Genomic DNA, 12,368 nt, shown 5'->3' on the forward strand with positions numbered 1-12,368 from the left:
TTGTCCCAAATCATTCTTGGTGAATTGTTTCACTTCCTCATCGTGACCTCCGGGACAACTTCTCTGTTAGCTCTGTGTGTGGTCCAGCCCATATGTTCGGAGTCCAACAGGAGTAAAATGTACTGGGAAAATAACTATACTGTAAACTATGTTAAAAATATATAAAAAATATTGATTGTAATCTGTGATTTATTCACTTTGGTATGGTATTCAGTAAACATTTAGGTACAGTAAGACTCCTTGAGGATTTTCAAGTGTTTGGGATAATATGCGCCTGAGTCAAGAATAATAGCCTCCTGGACTTGGCGCTGACAGTGTCATTGAATTAACTTTGGTTTGAGCTCAAGTTGAAATATCAAGCCGCATAGCTGAAAAAAGTCAATGAAGTGTGATAATTGTGCTGCACTTAGTCCCTTAACTTGACTCAAATTGAGTCCAGTTGTGTAGTTTGAGGCTTGGAACATTACCAGGCCATGACCATAATTTCACATCAGCTTTTCAGGTGGCTCTTGCATTGAAACAAGAGAGAAATACCTGTTATTTTTTTTATAAGCCTTGGCCCAAATACCTGCTTGTTTATCATGGAAAGTTGGTTGGTTATCATGGAAAGTTGGTTGAGCACTTAATTTTCTGTCATGCGTGAAGGTATGCCTTGCAAATTCAGCAAAGATGAGAGTGGGGAAACTTTCCTTGGTTCAGATTTCATTCGGTTTTGCCTACAGCTACAATAGCCACTAGGACACACTTAATTAAATCATCTGTTAGGAGATCCTCTGCTTGTTGAAGTAGGACAGCGTACCACAAATGAACTCAAGAGGTCCATATGGTATCTATTCCCCCAGACTACAGAGCTGCACATCTTGTAAACAGACTGATGGTCAGTTTTAGATTAGAGGAGTAACTGCCCCCATGCATAATGTTGGAAGCTCCAGTGTTGTTTGGCGTGGACTGTGGATGCTATGAGACATACTGTACAACTGCATGAGAAAATACATAAACATGTAGACACTCACACATACTGTACTGTACATGCCCAAAATCTTCTAACAACACACCCTGGAAACCCACATAGAGGGACTGCAGAATTATCTACACCCATACTCATACACAAATATATAATGTATGCCAAAAACAATACTCCAGATACTCCAGCAGGGAATTTTGTACACAGTCCTCTTCTCACACACACAAACACTCACTTTGTAGTTGTCTCTTTTTGTCCTCATTTCACACTCAGCCACCTGCTGGGGAATTTCTTGTTGAAATGCTATAGGTTTTGCTCTTTTTTTATTGGGAGTTCTTCCTGTCCTCTGTGTAGGTCTGTGGGTGGTGTTTCTATGTAGGATCTGCTGAGGAACGCAGATAACACTATATCTCTCCAACATGCTCTGTTTTGTGTCTTGTGCTTTATGTACTTGTTTTTTTTTTCTGAATACTGTATTGTATCATTGCTTTGTGACTGTTTGATGGTTAGTTATACTGTTTTTATACTGTATTTAAGCGCAAATCTCAGGCTTTTCAAAAAAGACATTTATCTAACCGGTGAGGGTTTATCAATTAATAAGACTAAAAGTCAACAGCAATGCTAGGGGCTGTGAGGCAAGGCACAGCACACCCTCGGTTAAATGCTAATGTTAGCATGATAGCATTTTCACAGAGACAATGCTAAAATGGTAATATTACCATGTTCACCATCTTAGTTTAGTTTTAAGTTTTAAAAGTTTTAAGTATTGGGCAAATTAAAATGCTGACCTGATGATGGTGATGGATGAAAAGTGAAGGGGTCAACAATGTTTTTACATTTCATCTTATGATTACCATGAATACCAAATTTTATGGCAATCCATCCAATAGACATTTTAGACGGAACCATGACGGGACCTTGATGGGACCATGACTGTCTGTACAACATTTTGTACCAGTCCATTCAATAACTGTCAAAGCGGTGGAATTTGCCATTCCTGGGGCAACACTGTTAACACAGTTAAAAAGTATTTAAGACTAAAGATCGATCACCATGTATCTGAAATAAACACAAAGTGAAAAGTACAAAAAGCTGTACTGTGTATGATCAAGACATATTACCGCAATGCAATGAAACAATGGGTCAATAAAAACAGATAAAGTCAAACAGAACTGCTGAAACATCTGCAGTGAGTGACCACAAACACTCCACTACAACAAAGACAGTTTAAACGAGGCGGCTAATTGTGCACATATGTTCCTCTAGCAACATCTATATTTTGTTAGCTGTTCAGTGATGTAATCCCAAACACTTATGTACCAATGCAGTACCGAGGGATTTTGATCTAGAACACAAGCAGAGCAGAAAAACACTGCACAGAACACAAGGGATACCTGCTGTGATTGAGATATGAGTATATACATGTTCACGGATGTGTTTGGTTTATTTTTTTAAAGACAGCTTTGTCCATCACTGATGTTGATCTTCACAGCCTTCTTGCTGTTTGTCCAGGGATCTTACGATGTGTGTGCATGTGTGTGTCTGATGCGCAGGTCTTGTGACACATGGCGTCAGACAGAGTGTGTCTGGAGGAGACAGAGTCTTCGATGGGTGGGACTGAAAACAAGTGACGCATGACTAAGAGGCCCAGGAAGTTCCAGCAGGCGGCTGTTATTGCTGAGTGTGTGTCTATGTGTGTGTTTATGTGTGTATGTGAGTGTGATTCGGGGGCCCAGAGGGACTGTGTGGGGCAATCCCGGCTGGAGTGTCTGGAAAAACTCTATGGAGTGACAAAAGCCACAGTGTCCCTTGCAGCATATCTGTCTGCTGCCTTGGCTGCAACACTTTATTGCCTCTTAGAGCGTAATAGAAAATAAGCTGTAAAAAGTAGGCAGAGAGAAAAACAATTATTCTATTGTAAGTCACTGTACATGGGTGTTATATGTGCATCTGCATATAAATGCATATGCAGTTTGAAAGTTGCTTAATTACAGTGGCAGGAAAAAATACATTTAGTTATATCCATCACCTGCAGTGTTTTACAGATCACAGCAAGAAAACATCTAATATATTTATACTTCCTCACAAACAGTGCGGTTCACTTGCAGAATAGGTTTTTTTGGTCAACATAGAACAAATCCAGATTAGTAGTGACCTAAAACTACACGATGTGGAAGGTCACTCAGTCTGGGCAGAGTTTGTTTTCTGCTGTTCACATGACCTGTCTCTGACCCGCAGTCACTCACTCCCCAGATTGCATTGCTACAATGAGCATTCGACTGCGATGGCGGTGACGCACTGGGCGCAGAGAGACAATAGCTTACCTCAGCCAGGCAGACATAGCAAACCTCAGTGCTAACAGACCCTCTCTAATCTCAGCCCATGGGACAGCTGTGTCTTTCCTGCTCCCACATGGCTACATCAGACACAACACTGGCCTAGACAGGACATTAGGACCTATCTAGGTTACATTGTGAGCTTTGCTGTATGGAAACATACAGTCTTATTGTAACTAACCATATCTATGTTATGCATTGCGGGTTGAGAAATTAAACCATTGTCTCTCACAAGTTTTGCAGTTGTTTTACAACACATGCAACAGAAAAAGATTTTTATGCATAATACTGATACAGAGCAGTGTGTTGGCTGTATGGCTCATATTGGAGACAGTGTGGATGTATGGCTACATCCATATGTTTTTCATTCAAAACAGTACACCAATAAACCACCACTGGGTCTGGTTGCATCCAGGGCCACTCTCCTCAAGAGCATGAAACTGGACATTCGTGCATAAAAATCAGGCCAGATGGCTTGAGAGATGTGATTGGCTGGCAGGCAGTCGGATGGGAACTCCTACTTACTCTCCACATGTTGTGCCAAGCACTAGAGGTACTCCAGGCTTATGTGACATGTTTATAGCTGTCAATCTGCAGTTATGGTAATCACATTAAGAATACCTGTGAAACGAATGTTGAGGAAATTGTAATTTATAACTTTGAAAATAAAAACAGACCTGAAAACAAAAGAAAATCAATCATTATTCCCACCAGATCTTATGTAACTAAGGGATCTCTGAGACCTTTGGTGCTATCTCAGGGCTGCCAGATAGCCGCCAACGACAACTTGGTTGTGTTCACATAAAACGAGACAATGTGTTTCCCATGTGAGGGGCTACTTATTTACTGTTTTATGTCTCAGACTTGACACTTGATTAAATGGTTCCAACAACTGCTGTCAAATAATCAAGGACAAAATACAAATCCACCTTTGACGAGATGTGGTGCTCCAAAACAGATGCTATGCGACTTTGAAACACTTAAAGTATGCCTGTTGGGATCAAGAGGTGGTTGACAGGAATCCAATGGAAAAGTAACGTGTCAAAATAAATCTAGTGCAATGCCAGATTGCAAAAACACATCTCTGGTTTTCATGTGAACAGAGAGAACGAGGGGTGGGAGGGTGGTTGGGGGGAGGCTGAACCTGCAGGGATAAGACATGAGTTCAGTGGAGACACAGTGTGGTGATACATGATACAGATTTGTTGGGGGTATTGACTTTATCCAGGTCTTGAGTTCTTCATTTCACTGGGGCGTTTGCATTGGCATATGAGTACGAATTAGAGACACCTTACCCCGGTTTTTCCAATATATGATAACCTGTCTAAAGCTCTCATAAATTCCATGGGAAACTTACCAAGAGTGTATTGTATCAGCAGCCACTGGCTACAGTGTAAAATACAGTGACTCTTCAACACTTGATACACAAAAGCACCACCATGTGGCAATATTTTATAAGACACATAATTGTTAGTGGTTGACAAGTTTATATTTCAGATCTTTACAGTGAAATGAACTGTTTTTGTTTGTTTGTTTGTTTGTTTGTTTGTTTGTTTGTTTGTTTGTTTTTGTTTTATATCTACAATATTTGGGGGAAAAAAACTTAATTCAATTTAATCTATTCCATTTTCAATTTTCACATTAATCTTAGTCTCTAACGGTATAACCTATGTATCATTCAGGAAATGTTATATTTTTTCTTTTTCAAGTAAAGACAGACAATACTTTTGTTCATCTACATGTAAATATTATCCATAATGCAATGCAGCCATTTAAACCACATGGCCGTCGTATTTTCTAGGAGGTTAACATTGTCCTTTTCGGTGCGCCGTAGTCCTTCCCCCTCTCTACCTGTTTAGTGGCTAAAGATGGCTGAAGCTCCTCCATGGCCCAGTCGGTTCTTCTGTCATAGATGCTCCGCAGAGATTAGTCCTCGACTTCCCGTAAGTACCATAGACAGAAAGTAAAGGTAGAGACAGTTGGACAAATTAAGAACAAGGTACTGTTGTTGTTGCTTTCTCAGAAAGCATTGTAGCAGCGGCGTCAACTGTTAGCAAGCTAACGGTATTAGCTTCGAGCTCCCGTTTATCTCGCTAACGTTACTCAGTGTTAGTTAGCTTAGTTGTTATCTAAGCAGTGGATCAGTCTGTATGGGACAACAACTGCCAAGTCACTACACGCAGAGTACTGATACTTTTCTTGCATAATTTGTAACATGTCATTGCGGGTTCCTTTCATGGTTTCTGTGGGTTTTCGAGGCTTATTAGCGTAACCGTTAGCTATATTCACCAGCAATAACGTTAACTGTAACACTGTGGTTGCGTTTAACGTTAATGCCAGCTTCAGTTATTTATTTTATTGAAGGTACGCTGTTAACACTTGTCCCCCTTAAGATTTTGTGTACTAGATTGTCACTTATGTGAATGATCCAGTGGCAACAATGCCACTGCGTCCTTTTCTTTTTTGCCATTCAGTAAGGTACACAAGTGGCCTGCCTGTCACAGGCTAGAATGATCTGTCATAGAAGTATACATGTGCCCTTCACAATGTGAAAGATCAGCCATAGTTTTCTGTAGGGTGCTGGTAATGACCTGTGGTCGAGTTAACACCTCACACAACTGTGCAACTGCAGATTTTATTGAGTGGAGTAGCCATTTTGATACTTACACTATATTTTGTAACAATTTTTAAAAATGCAGCTGAATGACAGTGTTTCCTTCAAGATTGGGATATTTAAAAAAAACAACAAAATGTAACTTGAAATATTTATATAACCATGTATAATTTGTAAAAAAAAAAAAAAAAAAAAATTAAGGTCATAAGGTTAATGTGTGTGTGTTTATATTATCCAAGGAGTGAGTTGAATGTGGGGTTGCTGTAAGGTGTCTTACAGCCTGGAGGAAGAAGGTGTTGCTCATTTTGGCAGGTTAGGCTAATGATGGGAGAGAGGCAGGAAAAGTCCCTTAGGATGCTAGAGGCTTTTTTGTAAATATAGATGTCCTGGAAGGTGTAAAGAGACCCCAATAGATCCTCTCAGCTGCCCTCAGTGTGTTTGCTAAAGGGACTTATAGGGCTAGAGACTACAATTCTCATACCAAATAGTGAGACAGCTGGTCAGGACGCTTTTAGCAGTTTTAATAGAAGGTGGTTAAATTGGGGGAGGGAAAGTCTTCTCTGGCGGTGCATCCTCTCCTGAGCCCTCTTGTCCAGAATGGTTATGTTGAAGAACCAGGAGAGATCATCAGTGATATGCACGCCAAGAAATCTTTTGTTGTAGTATCACCAGAAATGGGACAGTTGAGCATTGCTTCCTTACTCAGAGCTTGCCTGACTTTGCCATTCGTCTGTTATGTCTATCTTATGTCAGACCCGTGGACTGAAAAAACCTTTATTTGGTCAAATTGTTTCCAGCATACATATTAGATTTACAAAATTCAATACCAAATGCACACTGCCTTTACTGTGCTTTTTAAAAATCAGAGTTAGGTGTACACATAGGAAAAGCATAATCACCTTCTGTCTTTTTTATCTCACTGTCCAGCTAAGCTACTGTTTGTTTTTGTATTTCTTTGTTTGTTTACAGGAGTATACATGTCCAAGATGTGAGTCAGGGTTCATTGAGGAGCTGCTGGAGGAGAGAAGGTGTGTATATTGGCCACAATTTACCTCATCAAAGGGATTCTTGTTCTCTGTCTATTTGTTTTTTTTAACAATTTATGAATGTTACACTGCATGTTTTAGGGAATCAATAAGATAAATAAAAGACTGCCACCCTTCATTATGTATGATAACATTTTTTAAATCTTTTTTCATAACCTGAGTCTTTGACCCTGTCTTTTCTGCAATACATTCAATCAAAATGATGCTCTCCTTCATCATCATTCATGCCTTCCTAGTCCTTCATTGTATGAATGATTGCAGTGACAACTTAAAACGATTGATTTGACTCTCTTGTAAAACTGTGTATAGCTGATTCCGTTTTTCAAATGGAGTGGCCTTCAAAAAGAAAAAGGAAAATTAACTTACTGCTTGTACTACTCGACAAAGATGGCATGGAAGTCTATCTATTTTCTGTTTAGATTAACATTGCATTACTAGTCTTCATCCTTTTTTTCAGCTATTTTCATGGTATTATATCTTGTAACATCTCGCATTGGGAACATAACCACTACATTTCACATGTAAAATCAAAAGGTGGATGGGTAAGGATAACAGGAAGAAATGGGACACAACAAAACATGTTATCATAATTCTTAAGAATGATACAAACTATGACACATGGTGAGAAAAAAAAAAATCCTTTTAACATTATTAAGTCTACACATAACCTGTCGACAATCTGTTCCCTGTTTAGTGCTGACAATGGCTCCATGTCTACCATCTCCAGTGGGCCCCAGAACCAGCAACCATTTGAGGTTTTTAACTCATTCTTTACTCAGAATCTATCACATGACCTCTCTCTGCTCTCCCACACTATTGCCTAATTGAGTCAGCATTTCATAAAATTGTTACCATTGACGTTTTTGCTGATCTGTTACCGGACATGATAGGTTTTCCACTTCTGCTTTGTCAACTACAGTCTAGCTCTTTTGCAGTAACACTGTATTAGTTGATGGCAGTTTTTAACATTGCCCAGTTAAACATGCCATTCTTACCTTAATATGTAGTTTATGTAAGTGCTGTGAGGGGACATTTTAGTGCAAAATACAACACAATTTCCTTCTTCAATAATATCTCATTAAATAGGGAGCTTGAGGATGTACTGTGGGGAAAAAAATCACTGAGCTCTACTGATTTCTACCATCAAGCTTACAATACCCAACTTAATGTGTGTCTTTTTAAAACTTTTTTTTTTTTATCTTTGTGGCTCCCAGAATGCGGACCAGCACTTGTTTACGTTCCCTTCGGGCTATGGTCAGTTTGCCCTGGGTGTCTTTGATGACAGTTTTGACTTTGGGGCTGGACTGGGAACAGAAGACAACCGGGATGCTGAAAACAGGAGAGAAAGGGAAACTGCATCACGGCAACGATATGGTGCCAGGCAACCGAGGAGTCGTCATGGTTCAAGACGACAAGCAGGGAGGCATGAGGGAGTTCCCACTTTAGAAGGGTAAAAAATATACGCAGGGACTTGTGGGACTGAAGTTCCACTTGTGCTTGTGCTTCACTCTTTCTCTGAGATTCATTTTTTTTCTTCCTTGATAGCTAAACATCTTAATATGTAGAAACTAGTTTAAATTCTCCTTCACAATATCTGTTTTATACCTGTGTTCTGTTTTGTAGAATCATTCAGCAGCTAGTGAATGGAATAATTGCACCTACTGCAATGCCAAATATTGGTGTTGGACCCTGGTGAGTCTCTGGAACTGTCTGTGTGTGTGTGTGTGTGTGTGTATAAATATATATCTATATATGCTTGTTTTCTTCTAGTTGGTTTAATGTTTCATGTTTTTTTTTGTTTTTTTTTAAAGGGGTGTTCTTCATTCAAATCCCATGGATTATGCCTGGGGTGCTAATGGACTAGATGCAATTATAACACAGGTACTTTTAAGGCCTTTAACTGTTTTTTTAAATTGATTTATATGTTTAACTTTGAATTACATATTTTAGATATTGTCTATAAGTGGTCCATGTAATGCAAAAGTATATGTCACCATTTCTCTTCTCTTTTTTTTTTCTTTCCTTGTCTCCTTTAGTTATTAAACCAGTTTGAGAACACGGGACCTCCACCTGCAGATAGAGATAAAATAAAAAGTCTTCCTACAGTACAAATTACAGATGAGCATGTTGGTGAGTTAGAATAAATAATACAACTGCTGTAATGACTTTTGTATGCAGGGTTGGAAAGCAGTATAATTTTCTTCTTCCTTCTTATTGCATTACAGTATAGTTTAATGCAAGTACCATTTTGCCTAACAAGCTGACCTCATCAACATAGCAGTTATTTATTAATCAACCACAGGATACTGTAAGTCTTCAGTCTTAAAATCATCTGACAATTGGTAAAAAGCAACCATTCCATATTCAGACATGTGCTGGTTTTAGAAAATAAAGAGAGCTGATGGTGCAACTGCCACTAAGCTAAGGGCAAGTCATAATAGTAGTATAGCAGCAAACAGCTTTGTGAAAATATTACAAAATCTTAAATGGTATCTCCAGTAAAAAGTTGTGAAAATAAGCTATACCCCTAAAGAGTAAACATGATAGTAGTAAACTACACTGCGCTACATAGCCAAAATGCAGTAATTAAATATTTAGGCAAAATTTAGTTTTGACCAGAATCTGACTGGTTGACATTTATTATATTATACACATTTTTTAATTCACAAAAATGTGTTAGTTTCCAAGAAAATGGCATGTTAAGTGTGTAGATACAACAAAACAACAAACCAAACAGTCAGCCACATAGCTAAGGCTAAAGAGTCTAATCCACTTCAAGCTAGCAAGAGACAATGAAATAGAAATATATCAATTTTGGTGACACTAACATTTTGGTAATTTGTAGTTTGATATCCAGTACAAAGCAGCTGAAAACAGCTGAACTAGTTGCTGCTTTTACTATGGAACAAGACCTTTTACGTTGATTCTGAGTCATTCATTGAATTGTAGATATAACCATTATAGTCCCTTTGTAGACCAGGATGTTGGCCATTAAAGAAATTACCAGATGATCAGACTATGCTTGCTAAATGCCATCGATAGTTCATAATGTAATGTCGCTATTTTAACTATTCCCTTGACAGATCGTACTGAAAACTTTACATTTATATGATTTTCTGCCATTTCAGCTTCAGGGCTGGAATGTCCAGTGTGTAAAGAAGATTACAGTGTTGGAGAAAATGTGAGGCAGCTCCCATGCAATCACATGTTTCACAATGATTGCATAGTACCCTGGCTGGAACAGGTATTAGTAATTTCCTATTTATTGGTCTTTCCACTTAAATATTCACCAGTTGCTATCTGAAACTATGGAGCAATGCGGAAACGTCAGAAAAAGACTGAACCAGCCTCATATTTTTTCCTCTCTTTTTTTCCAGCATGACACTTGTCCAGTGTGCAGGAAAAGCTTAAGTGGACAGAACACAGCAACAAACCCTCCAGAACTATCAGGGATGAACTTTACCTCCTCCTCTTCCTCCTCTTCATCCTCCTCTACCCCTCAATCCTCAACTTCGACCAGCAATGAGAACTCCACTGATAACTCTTAGAGAAACATTTGTCCTTATTCCTAGGCTGCTATACTTAAGAGCGGTGACCTCCAGTCTCACCCTGTCCTAGGGTAGAGACCTGAGTGCATCTCGCTAGGAGCACTCAAGCCTGACTCAGGGGTAAGTGATACATGAGGTCCATCCTGTTGCTCGCACCCTCATCAGGAATCTAAACAAAGGAAGGGTGGAGACCCTCAAGTGCAGCTCCTGTCAGAGGGGATGTGGAGAAGCATGGAAACTTCAAGAGGCCCGATCTGCCTGAATCACCTCATACAGGGGAGAGAAAACAAAGGAATCCAATGGTAGAAGACTTGGGACAACAGGACAGTCACTGTTCTTCTTTTTTTTTTTTTTTGATTACCAGACGTATGATTTAAATGACCCACTTTTGCCAGTGAAGCAAAAAGAAATGTACAGTTATTCCTTTTATATTTAGTATTCATATCTCAGATAAAATGCCCAGAGTGCACTGTAGTGCACTGTTTTAGCTTGCACTTAAACTTCTTCATGGTTTGGAAAGATATTACATTTGATTCATTTAGTTCTCAAAAAAAAAAGACAATAATTTATAGAATTATTTTATAGTCAAGATCCCCCCAGTTTTAGATTGTTTGTGTGCACTTGAGACAATGTGTCAAATTGCAGTAATTCTGTGATGTTTGGATAATGAAGTGGATAATCATTACTAAATTACACACGCAGGGATTTTTCTTATTTTAATTTTATCTGCGAGCCTGAAATGTGGATCAGCTTTTCACATTACATACCTAGAGACATTTCAGTGCATTTGTGTATTTTAACTTAAACGTAAGTTTAATATTTTCTAAAGTTGCCAGTTGAAAAACAATTGATTTGCAGTATGATCGTGTACAAAAAAATGATATGAAAATAAAGATATTTGAGTGCTACCACTCAAAATTTATGTAAAGCATTCTTAGTGTGTGTATATATATGATATTCTTTGAAGATGAGCAACTGTAGCCTTAAAATTGACTTTTAGAAAGACTGTGTTAAAATTAAGCCCTTGTTTCAAGAACTGACAGTAACTACAAACAAATGTATTATAATTTTGTGTAAACAGCCATTGACGCAAAATCTGTTTTCTTCGCTGCACTGATCGTGTGGTCCTGTGGTTGGGCACTAGATGGGAGTGCAGTAATGAAAATGAGCAGGACATTTTCCACAACTGGTTCATCAGTACAGCAGATGTGCTAAAAATTGGAAAAAAAAAAACATGTTTGTCCTAATATGAAATAATAAACCAAATAGAAGTAGAGTAAAAAATGTTTGGCATACAGGTGGGTTATGAGCTGTGCTGGTCTGTGTTTCCCAGTATAAATCATGTGTTCCTTTAATGACGTCTTGCAGGCTCTTAGAACAACCAAGCAGGGAACAATAACATCATTAGCCATCACTGTTGGAAGTGATTTCAATGCATAATACGATTTTCAGATTGTTTTGTTCTTTCAAAGTAAGGCCTTGTCCAAAGTCATGTGGTAAACATAGTAAACAGTCTATGGTAAATCCTTTAATGGGGCACTTGCCTGCTAAATGTTATCAATAAGCTAATAAATTCCACTTCCTTTCATTGTTTAGCCATATGGGTGTATTTCCTCCACATTGTACCTCTACTCTCCCCTGGGGTTTTAAGTTCAAAGGTCTTTAATCTCAGGGGAATTGTTGTTATGGACATATCCTTCCAGTGATCTAGCTGAAAGACAAATGGAAACACTTGGAATTGTGCCTAAGAGTTTGACTTTACAATGTGAAGTTGCAGCCTCAAATTCATAGCTTATTGTTAACATTGTTAATTTTGTCACTTCAGCTATGATCCTTGAAAAATCATGAGCTGTTTAATTT

General features: G+C 38.6%; 1 protein-coding gene across 1 annotated transcript; it reads left to right on the forward strand.

The window, feature by feature from the left end:
- The first annotated feature begins 5,146 nt into the window (after positions 1 to 5,146).
- rnf126 (ring finger protein 126) lies at positions 5,147 to 10,857 on the forward strand. Its single transcript, XM_022759417.1, has 9 exons — positions 5,147 to 5,243; positions 6,884 to 6,942; positions 7,655 to 7,715; positions 8,175 to 8,410; positions 8,584 to 8,652; positions 8,772 to 8,841; positions 8,997 to 9,090; positions 10,089 to 10,204; positions 10,338 to 10,857. The coding sequence occupies exons 1-9, from the start codon at positions 5,169 to 5,171 to the stop codon at positions 10,506 to 10,508; spliced, it is 951 nt and encodes a 316-aa protein (XP_022615138.1). The 5' UTR covers positions 5,147 to 5,168; the 3' UTR covers positions 10,509 to 10,857.
- Positions 10,858 to 12,368: the final 1,511 nt, after the last annotated feature.

This window comes from Seriola dumerili, unplaced genomic scaffold, assembly GCF_002260705.1.
Source record: "Seriola dumerili isolate Sdu_G_001 unplaced genomic scaffold, Sdu_1.0 BDQW01000322.1, whole genome shotgun sequence".
Taxonomy (NCBI): Eukaryota; Metazoa; Chordata; class Actinopteri; order Carangiformes; family Carangidae; genus Seriola; species Seriola dumerili.